The 21029-nt window shown below is 37.0% G+C and overlaps 3 protein-coding genes across 4 annotated transcripts; all 3 read left to right on the top strand.

Annotated features, from left to right (window-relative positions):
* The first annotated feature begins 1985 nt into the window (after positions 1-1985).
* Positions 1986-5846, top strand: LOC310934069 (interferon-induced, double-stranded RNA-activated protein kinase-like). Of its 2 annotated transcripts, none has more exons than XM_083897696.1 (10): positions 1986-2181; positions 2680-2779; positions 2950-3008; positions 3106-3225; positions 3333-3452; positions 3535-3730; positions 4450-4593; positions 4794-4892; positions 5075-5137; positions 5224-5846. In XM_083897696.1, exons 1-10 carry the CDS (start codon positions 2072-2074, stop codon positions 5374-5376), a joined length of 1164 nt encoding a protein of 387 aa, XP_083753822.1. In that variant the 5' UTR covers positions 1986-2071; the 3' UTR covers positions 5377-5846. The 2 variants fall into 2 exon arrangements, with proteins under 2 accessions (XP_083753822.1, XP_083753821.1); XM_083897695.1 differs by having other exon boundaries at positions 3526-3730.
* A 1223-nt stretch (positions 5847-7069) lies between these two features.
* Positions 7070-12702, top strand: LOC310934068 (interferon-induced, double-stranded RNA-activated protein kinase-like). The gene is made up of 16 exons (XM_083897694.1): positions 7070-7318; positions 8294-8419; positions 8492-8635; positions 8727-8844; positions 8996-9039; positions 9261-9330; positions 9546-9592; positions 9690-9768; positions 9903-9961; positions 10061-10180; positions 10296-10424; positions 10491-10695; positions 11260-11403; positions 11680-11778; positions 11955-12017; positions 12100-12702. Exons 1-16 carry the CDS (start codon positions 7209-7211, stop codon positions 12244-12246), a joined length of 1704 nt encoding a protein of 567 aa, XP_083753820.1. The 5' UTR covers positions 7070-7208; the 3' UTR covers positions 12247-12702.
* A 1699-nt stretch (positions 12703-14401) lies between these two features.
* Positions 14402-20105, top strand: LOC310933803 (interferon-induced, double-stranded RNA-activated protein kinase-like; the record flags this gene model as incomplete). Its single annotated transcript, XM_083897373.1, has 10 exons — positions 14402-14537; positions 16105-16248; positions 16340-16460; positions 16615-16694; positions 17960-18091; positions 18164-18368; positions 19002-19142; positions 19455-19553; positions 19754-19816; positions 19899-20105. The coding sequence occupies exons 1-10, from the start codon at positions 14479-14481 to the stop codon at positions 20103-20105; spliced, it is 1251 nt and encodes a 416-aa protein (XP_083753499.1). The 5' UTR covers positions 14402-14478.
* Positions 20106-21029: the final 924 nt, after the last annotated feature.

The following is a 21029-nucleotide window of genomic DNA, read 5'->3' as shown; positions in this document are numbered from 1 at the left end:
CCTCACACTCGGTGCCCAAAAAGGGGGTTACTCGGCAAGTTGTCCATTGCCCTGACTCAGTTGGACTCTGGCCTTAGCGCAATTAAACTGTGCATTTTAATGCACTGACTGTGACCCATCTGTACAGCCAGACTAGTTAAAAAGAGAATGAGTCCTCTTAAACTGATATTATGTTAGTGTATATTTGTATATTAGTTGCTGATGTGAGATCCAATCAGTCATGTGACAGGAGAACACATGGCAGCAGAGCAGAGTTGGCTGCATGACAGGAATGGAAATGGGAAAAAATCAAGGTACATTTTTGCTAAATCAAGAATGTGTTTATTGGACATCATTTCCAAACTGTTGATATTTTATTTAAATGTACAAGCATATACTGTATTTTAACTTTTTTTAAAAAAAAAGTATACAAAACACCTATAACTAATTTATATCATGTACACACAAAGTACAACAATAGAAGACGACACATGATGCTGGATCCTGCAGTTTGGATATATATACGCTTGATCATGAAGGATAAAGCCATGCACCTTTGCTCCATATGCAAGTTTGACTGTTTGAGATAATTGACTATACATATACATATAGCAATATTCTAAATGCAAAAACTATTTGTTAAACTGTAAAAAATTATTATGTGGTTTAGCTTGGTTAAATATATACTTTTTTTATTGTGTTTTCCTTTTGAATTAAAACATTTTAAACTTAAAATAAAGTTTCAATTTTGTTTTCATGTTCAAAGCACTCATTGCAGAACTATTAAATGAATGTTAGTTTTAATATGTTACCTTTTCAACATGAATTTGTAAGATTTTAAGATTGTTTCCAACAGCAGGCCCAACTTTTGGAACTTGCTTGTAGGTTTCAGCACAGAGAAGAAGCAACTTTCTGCCGTCTGAGTGAATGTGCAATACTGGTTTAAGTTTAAACAACAAAGGCAGTTTCAAAAGTGATGTTCATTTGTGTCGGGGGATAATAAAAGTGAACAGTGTTCATCAATGTGGTTTGTTACGTCATTTCCAACACATACGGTCTTTTACACCACTTCATGTCATCTCCATCACAGAACGAACATTTTCTTTTTAAATCTTACTTTAAAGTTCACAGTTCAGAGCCATTATGTTACTATAAACGGACTAAAATGTCCGCTGTGAAAAGACATATTGAAGGATAGGTCACCTCTATTTAGATCTAACGCATCTTTTGAGAAACATTTTGATATGGTTTACTTCGACATCATGTGTAGAAACATGTTCTGATAGTGGCTGTGATGAAATTATTTAAATAATAAATAATGTTTGTCATTTTAATCTGACATTCAGAGGAGATGTCATTTCCATCACACCACAAAAAGGGGTGTGTTTTTTTTTGTTTTTTTTTAAAATCAGAAATGTGAGAAAATATAACCTTTGTTTTTAAAACATTTTTGAAATTTCACACAGAGACGTATCCAAATGTATAAATGTATTTATTTGAAGGATTTTAATGATAATATATTTCCATTGTTTAGATGACAATTACCTTTTAAATATGACAGACATTTATTAGTTTATTTATTTAGGTTGCACACTCTATTTTAAGAGTCTCATTGCCTTAAATATGTATGTATACTGTACACTGAATTAAATATGTCACTTGTCAGGTACCATGACAAATCATAGATAAAAATTGTCCTCACCTCACATTTTTCCACACTTTTCTATTTCTTTGTTTGTTTTCTTTGTCATTTTTAAATGTGTTTAGTTCATGTAACTGTTTGTTTGTTAAAAATGGTCTCACTTTCGTACGTTGTGTTACACTGTATCTACGAAATGTTCAATTAAAAAACACACAAAAGCAAGAAACTGAAGTCTCCGGTACATCCGAGTCGTTAGGTGGCGCTGTAAAGGTAACTCGTGGTCGCCTGAAACTACGACGCCTGACACTGCGCTGTTGCTCCGGACATGGACAACTTACAGGTATAAAATGAACAGAATAGAAAGAGGAACTGCTCTTTAGGTGGACATTATTGCAGGAAGCACTCTGACTCTCGTGGCTCATGTTATTGTCGTTGTAACTCGGTTTCATCATGGATGGAAATAAAAACTGCGTGTCACGACTCAACGACTACGAGCAGCAATCAGGCTCTGAGTTGTCATATCAGGACCTGGGCGGTGCTGGACCAGACCAGGACAAAGTGTAAGTATTCATGGATGTATCTGCGACACATGCCGTCATTGACTAGTTCTTCGAAAGATGTTTCTGGAGGGAAAAAAAACATGTCTAATAAATTACGTGCTATCACTTTTTAATTAAAATTCCAACAATCATATATAGTATTGTTCGTTAATTTAAAAAAAGAAAGCTGTATTGTCATTGCACCATAGTCACCTAGAAACACCTGGATATGGTTAAACATATGGTTTGTGGACAAAACATGATAATAATAATGATACTAATAATAAAACAATAGGCAGAATAATCAATTGTGAAAATAATCATACAGAAATCTTGCAGAGCAATTATTCATGAGAAGTTTAAAATGAAATACAATGTAAAAGCAAATGATAGAAAGCTGATGAACTTGATGTGTCTGAAGGTAATGCACCAACTTATAACAGCTTATTGTAAGAAAAGCTGAAGGATAATAATGTTTAATGCTGAAGGACAATAATGTTTCTCGATGTTTTGTTAAAGAGAATCAACAGAGCTGTCGATACAAAACATGGAAACGGATGAAGATAACAGTTATTCTGTAATGTCCATGGATATATCAAACTCAGACATGGAAAATCAGGTCTGGTTTTATTTTTTTCATAATTAAGACAAGACTTAATACCAATAAGTGATTGTAAATCACCTTGTATTAAAGCATCTGTCTAATGTGTAAATGTAATCTTACCCCATCTTACCCTTGTTTGTTTGCTTGTTTTAAATGTTTAACTTTCAATTATTTTATTCACTAAGGTTGCTGTGAAAAACAACATTATGGGAAATGGTGTGAGTAACACATCGACCCAATCAAGGTACATCAAAACTGCAATTTAATGCACTGATATTTCAATACTATTTATAGTCGTGTGCGAGGCATTTATGTGTCTTTGTCTGTTTGTGAATCTACAGATTCAGATCAGAATTTGACTCCATAACGCGTCTTGGCAGTGGAGGCTTTGGTTTTGTCTACAAGGCGAGAGAAAAACGGGTGGACACTTATTATGCTGTGAAGGTTGTCCAGTTTACAGAGTAAGTCAAATACACAGTGCGACTTTATAGTGTGTGTGTGTGTTCAAGTGCACCAACATTTCAAGAACAGATGTGTTACAAGAAATTTCATTGCAATGTTCGATCAGAAAAGCTTTGCGAGAGGTAACGGCATTATCAGACCTTCATCACAACAACATTGTACGATACTTCAATTGCTGGGAGGAGGATTCAGAGTACCAGGACGTGGAGAGTTCCACCTCTTCTGAGTAAGTTTAACACACTCGTATTACTATATGTATACTGCAGGTTTATTATTTGACCATGTTTTTTATTTGTTAGGTCCGTCAGTCATTCATCACCAATGTACCTATACATTAAGATGGAGTTATGTGGCACCAGAACACTGGAAAGTTGGATAACAGAGAGGAATGAAAAACATCTGCAAGACTCCAATCAAAGAGAAGAAAGTCTCAACATCGCTAAACAAATAGTCAGTGGAGTCGAGTACATTCACTCCAAAAAACTCATCCACAGGGATCTAAAGGTAAGAAAAAGCTGTTTTTATGTTTTGGGCTTTACTCTCTGTATACAGGCTGTAGGAGCCATATATTCATTTGTATTTTCTGGTTTTATTCCTCCTGAACATCAGGGGTTGTAATGGTAAAGGCCGAGGCTGACCAGAAGAAATTTAAGTTCATGTCACTGATCACAGGTGTTTCTACTGACCTGTGTTGGATGGTTTTAAAACTGTATGGAATCATCACAGAGTGCGGACAGTGTGCAAATAAATGCATTTTGAGTTAAAGTATTATAAAGTTTCTGTATCAGTTGATCCGAGTTACACGTCTGAACAATCTACCAATTAGAAATCAGTAGAAAATGCTAATAAAATGGGACATGGCCTCTACAATTAGGTCATTTTATGTACTGCTACGTCAAGGTGATGTGGTCTACTACGTCTGGATGAGTTCAGACTCTTGCTTTCTCCACCAACATTGGTGATGTTTCCTCGTCATTCAGGTTGGATGTGGAAGGAAACTCCACCTGAAGTCACTTTCAATGACCTTTGATATATTACATTTGAATCTTGTCGTATTTTGAATGATTTTGTCTAAATATTTACAGTTTAGTTTTTACTCCGAAGACAAAAATGGTGAGCAAACCAATTGCCACATTGTTATACTACTGCTTTTTACAATTATACAACATTCATTAATGTAAATTTGTTTTAAATGCTACTTTTTTTTTCTTTTCAATGCATAGCCTTCCAACATCATGTTTGAACAGAATAAAGAAGTGAAGATTGTGGACTTTGGCCTCGTCACCACTGAGGTTGATGACATTGACAACAACCTGATGGAGAGAACTAAAAGTACAGGAACCATATCCTACATGGCTCCAGAACAAGTGAGATGACCTTGCCTGCTTTTATTATGATTATTATCAACATTTTATGCTTTCTAGAAATGCATTCTTACCTTGTGCCCAAATGCCTGTAAATGACTATATTTATGAATATATGAAGAATTATATAAAATATGATGGCATCCCTATAAAAAGTGTAGCTTATTATCTTTTATCTTGCATTTCTATTTTTATTGCACAAGCGTGGGAAAATCTATGACCAAAAGGTGGACATATTCGCTTTGGGGCTGATATACCTTGAACTCCTTTGGAAAGTCTCCACTGGCTTTGAAAGAGCAGCCGTGAGTCGTTCATGTACATGTCATAAATATTATTAGAGTTTCTCACATGACTTTATAAAGATACATCAGATACAGTCTTTTTAAATACAGTAAACCAGCCGACTCAACACCAGTATCAGATTTCTTTTCAGTCTCAGAAGCATTTTCGATGTTTATCCTGTATTTACTGCACAAACATGCAGATCTTCATGGATGCCAGAGGAAAGAAGTTCCCCGCACAGTTAACATCAGATTTTTTTCAAGAGGTAAATGTCCAGATTGTTTTTTATTTTATATCCAACTTATATTTTCTTTGGTCAGTTTTATCTTCATTTGTATTAATTTTTTGCAGCGCCAAATGATCAAGTCAATGTTACATGAGAAGCCAGAACGCCGACCTGAAGCTATTGCCCTGAATACGGAGCTTGAAAGGTTGTCTCTTGTACTCAAAGCCCAAAAAGATGGGGGCGACTCGGAAAGTTGTCCCCAGTTTCCGATTGCCTGACTCAGTCGGACTACGGCCTTAGCTCGATTAAACTGTGCATGTAAATGCACTGACTGTGACCCATCTGTACAGCCAGATGGGTGTTTGTGTTTATTTGTATATTGGTCGCTGATGTGAGATCCAATCACATGCATGTTCATGCCAGGTGTAAACAATCATATTTATGGCTGTCCATTTGGGATGAGCTCTCTCAGGATGTTGATACCAGGCCTGAACACGGTATGTATAAACATATACTGTATTTTATCTTTTAAAAAGTACACAAAAAACACCTATAACTAATTCATATCATGTATACACATGAAGTACAAGAATAGAATACATACTTAAAGGTGCAATATACTTTTGACACCTTTTAAGATGGCACATTATGCTAAATCCTGCAGTTTGATCCATATGCAAGTTTGACTTTGTGAGATAATTGACTATACCTATACGTATACATATAGACGTGTATTTTCCTTTTGAGTTAAAACATTTTAAACTTAAAATAAAGTTTTAATTATTTTGTTTTCATGTTCAAAGCACTCATTGCAGAACTATTAAATGAATGTTCGTTTTAATATGTTACCTTTTCAACATATGAATTTGTAAGATTTTAAGATTGTTTCCAACAGCAGGCCCAACTTTTGGAACTTGCTTGTAGGTTTCAGCACAGAGAAGAAGCAACTTTCTGCCGTCTGAGTGAATGTGCAATACTGGTTTAAGTTTAAACAACAAAGGCAGTTTCAAAAGTGATGTTCATTTGTGTCGGGGGATAATAAAAGTGAAAAGTGTTCAGCAATGTGGTTTGTTACGTCATTTCCAACACAGACGGTCTTTTACACCACTTCATGTCATCTCCATCACAGAACTAACATTTTCTTTTTAAATCTTGCTTTAAAATTCACAGTTCAGAGCCATTATGTTACTATAAACAGACTAAAACGTCTGCTGTGAAAAGACATATTGAAGGATAGGTCACCTCTATTAGTAAGCTACATGGCAGTTGAAATTTTTTTTTTTTGAAACACAATTTGAGAAACATTTTGATATGTTTTACTTCAACATGTGAAGAAACATGTTCTGATAGTGGCTGTGATTAAATTATTTAAATAATATGTCATTTTTGTCATTTTAATCTGACATTCAGAGGAACGCATCATATCCATCACACCAAAAAAAGGTGGGTTTTTTTCAACCAAAAATTTTGAATATAACCTTTGTTTTTATTACATTTAATGAAATTTCACACAGACATATCGAAATGTATTAATGTATTTATTTGAAGGATTTTAATGATAATATATATCCATTGTTTAGATGACAAATACATTTTAAATATGACAGACATTTATTTGTTTATTTATTTAGGTTGCACACTATTTTAAGAGTCTCATTGCCTTAAATATGTATGTACACTGAATTAAATATGTCACTTGTCAGGTAGGCTCACCTCACGTTTTTCTATGTTTATGTTTGTTTTCTTGGTGTTTTGTCAATGTAACTGTTTGTACGTTAAAATTGTCTTACTTTCGTACGCTGTGTTGCTCGATACGTACAAAATGTTCAATTAAAATAAGTTAGAACCTGAAGTCTCCGGTACATCCAAGACGTTAGGTGGCGCTGTTAAAGTAACTCGTGGTCGCCTGGAACTACGACGCCTGAAACTGCGGTATTGCTCCGGAACATCCATGCTCCGGCCATGGAGAAATCGAAACTTACAGGTATAAAATAAGCTGAATAGAAAGAGGAAAACGCTCTTTCGGTGGACAATATGTCAACAAGAAAACAAAAGGAAGCACTCTGACTGTCGTGGCTGATTTTATTGCCGTTGTAACTCGGTTTTTATCATGGATGGAAATAAAAACTGCGTATCACAACTCAACGAGTACGCCCAGCAATCAGGCTCTGTGCTGTCATATCAGGACCTGGGCTCTGTTGGACCAGACCATGACAAAATGTAAGTATTCATGGACTAATCCTGCGACACATCGCGCCAGGGATTAGTCGATAGTGGGTGAAATTGGTCAAAGCAATCTATGACCTATTTCAGATGACACAACTTAAATTCACTGTCCACTGACAGACGGATCTGTGGAAAGTCTCCTATTATTACTGAGAAATATGTCTAATTAATCATGTTCTATCACTTTTTAATTAAAATCTCAACAATCATTTACAGTATTTTTTTAAATAAAGTTGTATGGTCATTGCTCTATAGTCATTTCCAAATATTCTATAACATAGAAATCATTCAAATTGAATCATTTTGGTTTGTGGACAAAACAAGATATTTGAGAACATCGTAATTTTAAAGTTTGTAAAACACAGAGCAACATTTTTCAACGTTTTCTGACATTTTATGGACCTATAAAATAATAGGCGGAATAATCAATTGTGAAAATAATCATCATCAACAGAAAATAATACAGAGCAATTATTCATGACAAATGAGATTAAATAAAATGTAAAAGTAGATTTTATCTGCCCCTACCACTTTAATCTGTACATGGCACAAATGTTGGCTGACTGGGAAGAAAGTTGTAAAATCAGCTTTCTTTCTTTTGTATTCATTATTTCATTATATATTTGTGTTTCTTGTTCAGAAACTGAGGAGGGGCATCCATGGGCAAATGTATGTATTCATGAATATATAGAATCATATAATATCTATCATATAAAATCTATTTAGACACCATGAATGGAAAATGCTCAGTAATCAAGTGTAAGTAGAGATGCCTTTTATTGAAGTCAAATTAAAAGTGTGTTTTAAAGATATTCACATACTATTCAAATGAGACAGCCCTCCTCCAGTGTTTTGAATTTGAATTTTCAGCAGCCATTTTTAACACCAAAGCTGTTCTACATATATCACCTTTAAATAATGTCATGTCAGCTTTACTTGATGACAATTGATCCGACAATTCCTCGACAGATTCAGCTGTAGGGTTGTCCTTGATGGTGAAGTCTATCCTGATGCTGTGGGCATGAGCAAGAAGAAAGCCAAGTATAACGCTGCTGAAAGTGCCCTGAAATGTCTTCGTGAGAGAACACGTGTCAGGTCAGTGCTGCGTATCACACTGGTCGACTTTTAATACCTCCGCTAAGATGCAAAACTACTCGTTTCTTACAGTGGTGAGACGAGAAGACAAAGTGTGACCTCCAAAGACAACAACGTTCCAGAGAACTGTGTTACGGGGACGGTCAGCCGGTGCAGTCAGAAGCACTCGCATGATCATACCGGTGAGAAAAGATGCCATGAACCAAACAACTCCCAGTGAGTATGAATAAACATCTACAAGCTAAACAAACACAGTTGGAAGCAAGTCTTAACCCAATAATAAGCATTATTTCCTCCATGCATGCAGGTTTTTCTGCAAAACTGGGATCAACAGCAAGGACCACCCCATGGATGAGGATAAGAATGTCAAGAAAGCCAAACAAAACATGTCTCAGCTGGCGTGGACTGTTCCTCAACAACACAAGGTTTGTGGTACACGGTCTGCTCGTGTATTTCAACAGAATAACTTAAATGATTGCACATTTCTTTCATGAAAATGGCTCATATGCACAGAGACTGCATATTTTCTTTAATTAATTAAACCAATAAATGACAGACCGGTTTTCTGCATTTTAGGATTCCTTCAGCTCAACTGCGTCCGCAACTGAATCAACCATACTGTAAGTACTTGTAGGACTTGTAGAATTTATAGGAGGGCAGATTTAAGGTGGAATATAAACATTAATCTACATGATAATGTGTCCCTGGACTGTTATGTAAAGCACCTTTGAGTTGTCATCAAGACTAGAAAAGGGTTGCATGTCCATGTATCCTGTGAATTAACATGACTTTTTTGTGCATCGGTCTGTACACTCATGTTTGTCTTTGAATACTGCTACAGGTTCTACAATGAATCGTCACAAAGTGACTCCATAGTATTCACCAATTCATCAAACCCTTTGAAGGCTCAGGTCTGTTCTCTCGCTATGTAAAGTGATCATTTACACAGTTGTAAGAGAAGTACTATAGAAAGTAACATTTGGGTCTATGTTGAAAGGAGCTTTGTATCACAGACAATCAGGTGTCTCAGCTTCTATTTTAAAATCTTTGATAAAAGGTGAACTATAATACTCAGTAAAAAAAGAATTCTGTCAAATAGATCTTAACACTCTTTTGTCCATTGTAGGCGTCCTTGTGGTCAAATGTGTTTGAAAGTGATGCACCGACTTCACTGTAAGTTTCTGCCAAGGATTCTGATATTAAAGCAGGATGTAGCGCTTATTGTAAGTAAAGCTTAAGAATAATAACGTTTCTCAATGTTTTGCTAAAGAGAATCAACTGAGCCATTGACTCAAAACATGGGAGCAGGTGAAAATTCTGTAATATCCACGGATTCATCAAAGAATCAGGTGTGATTTAAGTTTTTTTTCTGTAAATCACCTTGTATTAAAGTATCCGTCTGATGTGTACATGTAAATGTAATCTTACCCCAAAAAGGTTTTGTTTCTTTATTTTTTAACTTTCATTTATTTTATCCACTAAGGTTGCTGTGAAAAATGACATTATGGGAAATGGTGCGAGTAACACATCGACCCAATCAACGTACGACAAAACTGCAATTTAATGCACTGATATTTCAATACTATTTATAGTCGTGTGCGAGGCATTTATGTGTATTTGTTTTTGTGTGTGAATCTACAGATTCAGATCAGAATTTGATTCCATAACGCGTCTTGGCAAAGGAGGCTTTGGTCGTGTCTACAAAGCAAGAGAAAAACTGCTCGACAAGTGTTATGCTGTGAAGGTTGTCAAGTTTAAAGAGTAAGTCAAGTACACAATGTGACTACACAGTGTAGCATATAGTGTATGTGTTCAAGTGCAGCAACATTTCAGGAACAGATGTGTTACAAGAAATTTCATTTCAATGTTCGATCAGAAAAGCTTTGCGAGAAGTGACGGCATTATCAGACCTTCATCACAACAACATTGTACGATACTTCAATTGCTGGAAGGAGGATTCAGAGTACCAGGATGACACTTCACTGGAGAGTTCCACCTCTTCTGAGTAAGTCGTATACACTCGTATTACTATATGTATACTGCAGGATTTGACCATGTTTTTCTTTGTTAGGTCCGTCAGTCATTCATCACCAATGTACCTGTACATTAAGATGGAATTATGTGGCACCAGAACACTGGAAAGTTGGATAACAGAGAGGAATGAAGAATATCCGCAAGACTCCAAACGAAGAGAAGAAAGTCTAAACATCGCTAAACAAATAGTCAGTGGAGTCAAGTGCATTCACTCCAAAAAACTCATCCACAGGGATCTAAAGGTAAGAAAAAGCTGTTTTTATGCATTTTCTATGTACTGCTACTTCATGATGATGACTTCAGACTCTCCACCAACATCCATCCATCTTATACCGCGTTATCCTCCACATGAGGGCAGGGGGCGAGCTGTGCCAATCTCATAGGGCGATAGCCGGGGTACACCCTGGACAGTTTGCCATCACAGGGCCACACAACGAGACAAACAACCATCCACGCTCACATTCACACCTACGATCAATTTAGACCAATTTACCTAATCCCCATGTTGCATGTTTTGGACTGTGTGAGGAAACTGGAGAACCCACACACACACGTGGAGCACATGCAAACTCCATGCAGGAAGGCCCTTGTTCCAACCGGGGTCAAACCCGGGTCTTCTTGCTGGAAACTACACCAACCATGTGGCCCTTCTACACCAACTTTGGTGATATTTCCTGGTCATTCAGGTTGGATGTGGAAGGAAGCAGACTTTTCTTAAATTTAAATCTTGCTGTCATTGATTTTTGACACCATTAATTAATGTAAATTTGTTTTAAATACTACTTTTTTTTCTTTTCAATGCATAGCCTTCCAACATCATGTTTGAACAGAATAAAGAAGTGAAGATTGTGGACTTTGGCCTCGTCACCACTGAGGCTGATAACGATGACAACAACCTGATGAAGAGAACTAAAAGTACAGGAACCAGATCCTACATGGCTCCAGAACAAGTGAGAAGACCTTGCCTGCTTTTATTATGATTATTATTTTATGCTTTCTAGAAATGGATTCTTATTTTTTTATACTTCATAATTCACCCTTATGTGAGGATGCTAAACATCTAATCTCAAAACTAATCTAAAACTCAAAACGCATAGATATATGTATATTTCAAATGCCTGTAAATTACTATATTTATGAATATATGAAGTATTATATAAAATATGATGGCATCCCTATTAAAAAGTATAACTTATTAATCTTGCATTTCTATTTTATTACACAAGCGTGGGAAAATCTATAACCAAAAGGTGGACATATTCGCGTTGGGGCTGATATACCTTGAACTCCTTTGGAAAGTCTCCACTGGCTTTGAAAGAGCAGATGTGAGTTGTTCATGTACATTTAATAAATGTTTCTCACATGACTTGACTTGATAAAGATACATCAGATCATTTTTTTTTTTTTTAAATACAGTAAACCAGCCAACACAACACCAGTATCAGATGTTTCAGTCCCAGAAGCATTTTCTAACATTTTCTAAAATGTGCTTATCCTGTAGATCATCACAAATGCCAGACAAAGGAAGTTCCCCACACAGTTTACATCAGATTTTTTGCAAGAGGTAAATGTCCAGATTCTTTTTTATATCTAACTTATATTTACTTTGGTCAGTTTTGTCTTTAATTTTTATCCATTTTTTGCAGCACCAAATAATCAAGTCAATGTTGCATGAGAAGCCAGAACGGCGACCTGAAGCTATTGCCCTGAAAACGGAGCTTGAAAAGTTGTCTCTCACACTAAGTGGCCAAAAAGACAGGTGTTGGCGAACGGTAACTGACCGCACAAGATAGTTACGCGAGCTCCAAGGCGTCCCACAAGGTTCAGAGCTTGGCCCCCTTCTCGTCATCATCTACATGTTTTATCATACACCATCTTGGCCTCCATCTCCACTGTTATGCCTATGATACCCAGTTCTACTTCTGCCTTACTATGTTACACCTACTCCTGCACTCTATTTACACCAACCTCCGCACCTGTAATTGCTTCTTATTGTCACGGTTTTAAATGACTGTAATGCAGTTGGTTTTAGCTGCTCTTTAGCTTTATCTCTATAAAATGCCTATGAGTAACCTTTGAAGTACTATATACTGTAAATGAAATGAAACATGAAATCAATTGTAATGTGATTTTTTTTATAATTGAATTTTTACATTAAAACACACATTTGCTCTAAATTAGTGGTTCTTGACCTTGTTGAGTCCACTAATGTTCTGAATGACCAACAGTTAACACTTTTGGAAATGTATTCTGTGGCTTGCTCATGCATTTTAAGTGCTGTTACAGCTTCTGCTTGGCAAATCAAATGCAGGAATGTGCAAAATAAAGTGTTCATCCAGAAAAAACTGTTAATGGTTTATTTACAGTGTTAACTTAGTATGTAGACAACGTGGCAGCCTTGTCTGCGGGCAGAAATCAATTGACAGCTGAAGTTCTGAAGCTGGACAATGCAGCAGGACAAGCATTGAGAAAATAGGGTTAAAGTAAATCAATAACAGAATTTTACTTTCTTGTATTCTACTAGATCGTCACATTGAGTTGGAAGTTCTTTTTCAAGTGAGACATCATGTAGACAGAGTCAGTTAGCAGCGTCATACATGCAAACGGGCAACCATCCTTATAACAAATCATGCCAGAAAACAATAAATATAAATATTAGCTTGCAGTAATTGTTTAAATGGATCAGGTTTTCAAAAATGACCACAGACAAAGGTTATTAATAGTGTCCAAGACAGAGCACAGATCTTAATCTGGCAGAGATGATGTAAATGATATGGAAATTACGTATTTGGCATGGAGTAAGTGTGCAGACTCTATTCCTTTTGCATACAGAGAACCTTCTATATAGAGATGCAAATAATATGACTGAAACAGATTTCTGTAGCATGAATGGTCCAAAATTATTATTTTTTTATTATTATTCTTTGTTGCCATTGTCATTTACAGTGTTATTCACCACAAGAGGGCAGTCTTGCCATATTATTTTTTGATCCATATACTCTTCTATATTCTTGTGTTTTTAGAATAGTTTTCCTATTGTTGACATGTTTTAGGCAACATAACATGTTAAACAGTAGCAGCAAGCTTGACCATTATAAGATATACAAGAGAGAACATAAGACATTCATTCAGTGGGAGTATAAATGAAGAGAGTATGGTAGCTGTTTTCCAGTTTAATACATTTATTTTTCTGCTAGGCCCAGTGACACAAATAATATTAAGGGAGCAGGTGAGACTTGAGATAGTGATTTTGAAAATGTCAACCATAAAAAGTGAGGTACAGGGAACAACGTCAGTCATTGGGAAACACTTTGTGTAGAATATTAAAATGTATGTCGTTGGCTTTGCGATACTACAGAAGAGTATTTGAAAGAAAAAACAGCATGAATTCTGAAAATAAATCCAAAAATGATGACTATTTTAAATATGTCCCTAATACTCTTCCGTACAATACTTGAAAACGAAACTGAAACTACAGTCGGTCCAGTTGAACGGCAGTTCATTTGGGTGTACTGAATCCCTAGAATCCGTTCATTCAAAAGATTCGTTCACCTAATCAGTGCTTAGCAGGAGCCCAGTGCCCTGACACGTGATTCCTCCCGGAATGCAGTGCGTTCACGGGTCAGTGAGTGTCAACGCGAACGAGATTCACCTCCTCAGCCACAGTTCTCTGTGTGTCAGTACGTTCGCCGGTGACAGCGCGAACGAATCACATCCTCCAGGAGTGAGTGAGAGAGAGTGGCAGACAGTTCTTCTTCAGATTCCAAGAGTGAGTGACGGCGTCGGCGAACGACTTCACAAGTGATTCACAGAACGCGGCAGTTCCAGTCCCGGCCGGCACGCTCGCTGGCGCTGCTGAGCTCAAGGAACAAATCAGTTCAAGATCAGTTCTTGCGAAAGAATTGTTTCTGAACGACACAACACTAAGCGTCATTAGCTGGTCAACACGGAAATGTACGCCGTCTACTTTATTATGTTTTTTCTTTGAAAACTGAGTTGACATCCCGACTGCTTGGTGAATTATAATGGCAGAGGAAATGCGGTATGATGACGTTAACGCTGATGGTCCTGACCACATCGAGAAGTAAGTTTGGGCAGCCGTCTTTACTACATTCATTTCAGCTCTAGGCCAAAGAGGGCAACAACAACGGGACAGGCTATATATATATATATATATATGTATATATATGTATATATGTATATATATGTATATATATGTATATATGTATATATATGTATATATGTATATATATGTATATATATATATATACACACATATATCCATCCATCCATCCATTATCTACCGCTTTATCCTCCACCAGAGGGTCGCGGGGGGTGCTGTGCCTATCTCAGCAGACATTGGGCGATAGGCGGGGTACACCCTGGACAGTTCGCCAGTCCATCACAGGGCCACATATAGAGACAAACAACCATTCACTCACACACTCACACCTACGGTCAATTTAGAGTGACCAATTCACCTAATCCCCATATCGCATGTTTTTGGACTGTGGGAGGAAGCCGGAGAACCCGGAGAAAACCCACGCACACACGGGGAGAACATGCAAACTCCATGCAGAAAGGCCCTTGTTCCGAAGATGTTCCAAACGGGGCTCGAACCCAGGAACCCGGGTCTTCTTACACACACACATATATATATATATATATATATATATATATATATATATATATATATATATATATATATATATATATATATATATATATATATATATATATATATATATATATATATATATATTATACTTTGCATGCTTTCTTATCCTTTATATACAGACAAAATATAACTTATTTTGTTCGTAATTTAGTATTTTAATGTTTTAATGAACTGCTTTTCAAATGGCGCTGTGAAAAAAAGGCCACACAAGCCCACATCTGACAGGGACTTGGGGTGGTGAAACAGTATTGCAACAAATGGGAGATGGGACCCCCGATTATGAATGGGTATTTTGCATACTGGCGTAGTATATAGTTGGCTCTCACACACGCTGGCATACACATAAACAATATTTATGTTAACGGCAATATGGCGTTTTTAAGGGATAGTTATCGTTCTTAAAAAAAGAAAGAAAAAAAGAAGAGGCCTGGGTGTGTTCGGTATTTGCGATGACGCGCACATTCACTGAAAACTTGGCTGTCAGCGTCGTGTAAATCAGGGCCTTCAAATTCAGATGCATATCCAGATTGAAACATCTGACCATGGTGGTCCAGTGTGCAACATTCAGAGGGTAATTTATTTGGCAGAAATTAATTGGCAGAAAATAACCACCCGTTTGTATAATGACTATGAAATAAAGTAAATTTTGGTTTTCTGAGAATCACCCCTTTGTACTTTAGGCTATAGGGCAGTGGTTCACAAACGTTTAGCCATCTCCTCTCAACACTTATTTAATTCGCAATTATTTAATGTATTATTATTTTGTCATTTGTTTTTTTTTAACGCAATTCCGTCAACATTCCTCAGCTCCACTCGATCACATACCCTTATACAGTAGAACACTACTTCTGATTTCTGCTGAAAGTGCCCTGAAATGTCTGTGGGAGAGAACACGTGTCAGGTCAGTGCTGCGTATCACGCTGGTCGACTTTTAATACCTCCGCTAAGATGCAAAACTACTCGTTTGTTACAGTGGTGAGACGAGAAGACAAAGTGTGACCTCCAAAGACAACAACGTTCCAGACAACTGTGTAACAGGGACGGTCAGCCAGTGCAGTCAGAAGCGCTCGCATGATCATACCTGTGATAAAAGATGTCATGAACCAAACAACTCCCAGTGAGTATGAATAAACATCTACACGCTAAACAAACACAGTTGGAAGCAAGTCTTAACCCAATAATAACCATTATTTCCTCCATGCATGCAGGTTTTTCTGCAAAACTGGGATCAGCAAGGACCACCCCATGGATGAGGATAAGAATGAGAATGTCAAGAAATTCAAACAAAACATGTCTCAGCTGGCGTGGACTGTTCCTCAACAACACAAGGTTTGTGGTACCATCTGCTCGTATATTTCAACAGAATAATTTCAATTATTGCACATTTCTTTCATGAAAATGGCTCATATTCACAGTGACCGCGTATTTGCTTGAACTAATTAAATCAATAAATGTGATGACAGATAGGTTTTCTGCATTTTAGGTTTCTTTCGGCGCAGCTGCATCCGAAGATGATACAGCAATGTCCTCACAACCACCTGAATCAAGGAGGGCAGATTTAAGGTGGAATATAAACATTAATCAACATGCTAATGTGTCCCTGGAAGAGAAACTCCAAGTTGCCCCTTGCCCAATTGCTCCATTTTTATAGAGAAAGTGCTACAAATATCTGCACATTTGAGTTGTCATCAAGACTAGAAAATGGTTGTATATCCATGTATCCTGTGAACTAACATGACTTTTTTGTGCACCAGTCTGTACTGAGAAATACACACTCATGTTTGTCTTCGAATTCTGCTACATGTTCTACAGTGAATCATTGCTTATTGTGAGTAAAGCTGAAGGATAATAATGTTTCTTAATGTTTTGTTAAAGAGAATCTACTGGGCCATCAACACAAAACATGGAAACAGATGAAGATTACAGTAACTCAGACATGGATCAGGTCTGATTTTAGTTTTTTTTCACACAATTAAGACTTCGTGTAAATGTGATACCAATAAGCAATTGTGAATCACCTTGTATTAAAGCATATGTCTGATGTGTAAATGTAATATCTTACCCCCCCAAAAAACAGAAAAATCTTTAACTTTCATTTATTTTATTCACCAAGGTTGCTGTGAAAAACAACATTATGGGAAATGTTGCGAGTAACACATCGACCCAATCAACGTACGACAAAACTGGAATTTAATGCACTGATATTTCAATACTATTTATAGTCATGTGCGAGGCATTTATGTGTCTTTGTTTGTGTGTGAATCTACAGATTCAGATCACACTTTGATTCCATAACGCGTGTTGGCAAAGGAGGCTTTGGTCGTGTCTACAAAGCAAGAGAAATACTGACGAAGACTTTTTGTGCTGTCAAGGTTGTCAAGTTTAAAGAGTAAGATAAGTACATGGTGTGTCTTTACAGTGCACAGTGTAGCATATAGTGCAGGGGTCACCAACGTGGTGCCAGCGGGCACCTGGTAGCCCGCAGGCAGCCAATACGGTGCCCGCGGGCTCACTTCACTTCACCTCACCTGCATGTATCCGTATGATCGCTCAGTAAAATATCTTGGATATTGTTTATAAAAACTGGTAATCGTTAGGAGTAAACACTGGAATGAATGTGTATGCAGTTGAATGCATAATATTAATCATTTAAATGGTAAACAAATAAAAAAAATGTTAATGTGGTAGCCCTCCATATTATTCTTTAGCCTTCAGGTAGCTCTCATCTCAAAAAGGTTGGTGACCCCTGATATAGTGTATGTGTTCACGTGCACCAACATTTCAGTAACAGATGTGTTACAATAAATTTCATCTCAATGTTTGATCAGAAAAGCTTTGCGAGAGGTAAGGGCATTATTAGACCTTGAACACGAGAACATTGTACGATACTACAATTGCTGGACGGATGACAAGGATGAGTACCAGGATGACACTTCTGAGGAGAGTTCCAACTCTTCTGAGTAAGTTTAATAGACTCACATTACTGTATGTATACTGCAGGTTTCTTATTTTACCATGTTTTTCTTTGTTAGGTCCTTCAGTCATTCATCACCAATGTACCTGTACATGAAGATGGAATTATGTGGCACCAGAACACTGGAAAGTTGGATAACAGAGAGGAATGAAGAAGATCCGCAAGACTCCAAACGAAGAGAAGAAAGTCTAAACATCTCTAAACAAATAGTCAGTGGAGTCGAGTGCATTCACTCCAAAAAACTCATCCACAGGGATCTAAAGGTAAGAAAAAACTGTTTTTATGTTTTGGGCTTTACTCTCTGTATACAGATGATGCATTTTCTATGTACTGCTACTTCATGATGATGACTTCAGACTCTCCACCAACATCCATCCATCTTCTACCGCGTTATCCTCCACATGAGGGCAGGGGGCGAGCTGTGCCAATCTCATAGGGCGATAGCCGGGGTACACCCTGGACAGTTTGCCATCACAGGGCCACACAACGAGACAAACAACCATCCACGCTCACATTCACACCTACGATCAATTTAGACCAATTTACCTAATCCCCATTATGCATGTTTTGGACTGTGTGAGGAAACTGGAGAACCCACACACACACGTGGAGCACATGCAAACTCCATGCAGGAAGGCCCTTGTTCCAACCGGGGTCAAACCCGGGTCTTCTTGCTGGAAACTACACCAACCATGTGGCCCTTCTACACCAACTTTGGTGATATTTCCTGGTCATTCAGGTTGGATGTGGATGTGTTTTTTTTTTTTACATATTATTTACAGTTGTTTTGACAAAAATGGTGAGCAAACCAATTGCCACATCATTATACTACTGCTTTCATAATTATACACCATTCGCTAATGTAAATGTGGTATCAATACTATTTTTTTTCACAGCCTTCCAACATCATGTTTAAACAGAATAAAGTGAAGATTGTGGACTTTGGCCTCGTCACCACTGAGGCTGATGACAATGACAACAACCTGATGGAGAGAACTAAAAGAACAGGAACCAGTTCCTACATGGCTCCAGAACAAGTGAGATGACCTTGCATGCTTTTATTATGATTGTTATCAACATTTTATGCTTTCTAGGTATGGATTCTTATCTTTTTATAGTTCATATTTCACCCTTATGTGAGGATGCTAAACATCTAATCTTGTCTCAGTACTAATCTAAAACTCAACACACACATGGATATATGTATATTTCAAATGCCTGTAAATGACTATAATTGATATATATATTTGACTATATATCTGAATATATGAAGTATTATATAAAATATGATGGCATACCTATAAAAAAGGATAACATATTAATTTTGAATTTCTATTTTATTACGCAAGCATGGGAAAATCTATAACCAAAAGGTGGACATATTCGCGTTGGGGCTGATATACCTTGAACTCCTTTGGAAAGTCTCCACTGACATTGAAAGAGAAGCTGTGAGTTGTTCATGTTCTTGTCATAAATATTATTAGAGTTTGTCACATGACTTGACTTGATAAAGATACATCAGATAAAATATTTTTAAATACAGTGAACCAGCAAACACAACACTAGTATCAGATTTCTTTTCAGTCCCAGAATCATTTTCTAACATTTGCTAACATGTTTATCCTGTATTTACTGCACAAACACGCAGATCTTCACAGATGCCAGACAAAAGAAGTTCCCCACACAGTTTACATCAGATTTTTCACAAGAGGTAAATGCCCAGATTATTTTTTTATATCTAACTTATATTTACTTTGGTCAGTTATGTCTTCATTTGTATTCATTTTTTGCAGCACCTAATAATCAGGTCAATGTTGCATGAGAAGCCAGAACGCCGACCTGAAGCTATTGCCCTGAAAACGGAGCTTGAAAAGTTGTATCGCAAACTCGATGACCAAAAAGACCGATCTAGTCCATCTGCAACGGATCCCCCATGCCTCTCACCAGAAGAGTTTCCAGACTTTGAGGAGTTAATGCAGTTCTCGCCGGGTGATTTTTGATGTAAATAATGAAATGTATTCAGCCTGCATGGCTTAAAAGTGCACATTTTTACATGCAGCTGGCATTGTTACTAATCTGGGACTGGCGCTAGGTTATTTGATGCAGATATGAAGCTCTGGATGTGTTTTTCTATTTCATGTGTTATGATGATTTTACGAGTTTACACAGGTGTCTAGCAACTTCGTGGTTTGGGCTGGTTTTTATTGGATTGGGCGGGTTATAAGGTGTGATTGGGCTGGAAAAAGTCAATCTGATCTGGCAACTGCCCACAAGGTTCAGTGCTTGGCCCCCTTCTCATCATCATCTACATGTTTTACTGTACACCATCATGGCCTCCATCTCCACTGTTATGCCTATGATACCCAGTTCTACTTCTGCCTTACTATATTACACTCCTACACTGTATTGACATCAACATCTGCACCCCTCTCACCCGCCCTAATTGTAAAACACACAATTTTGAATGTGTATTATTTAATCTATCATCCATCCTGCTGTAATTGCTTTATATTGTCGCCGTTTTCAATAACTGTAATGCGGTTAGCTGCTCTTTAGCTTTATCTCTATAAAATGCCTATGAGTACCCTTTAAAGTACTATATACTGTAAATGAAATGAAACATGAAATCAATTGTAATGTGATTTTTTTTTTTTTAATTGAACTTTTACATTAAAACACACATTAACAGTTAACACGTTTGGAAATGTATTCTGTGGCTTGATTGTGCATTTTAAGTGCTGTTACAGCTTCTGCTTGGCAAATCAAAAGGAATGTGCAAAAAGTGTTCATCCAGAGAAAACTGTAAGTGGTTTAATTACAGTGTTAACCTTGTATGTAGACAACGTGGCAGCCTTGTCTGTAGGCAGAAATAAACTGAGAAAAATCACCTGAGTGTTGTTTTTATTTGTCACAAGTCAAACTAG

Source organism: Microchirus variegatus, assembly GCF_963457635.1.
Source record: "Microchirus variegatus genome assembly, chromosome: 11".
Classification (NCBI taxonomy): Eukaryota; Metazoa; Chordata; class Actinopteri; order Pleuronectiformes; family Soleidae; genus Microchirus; species Microchirus variegatus.
The sequence above is the reverse complement of the archived record's forward strand: the minus strand, read 5'-3'. Positions and strand labels throughout refer to the sequence as shown.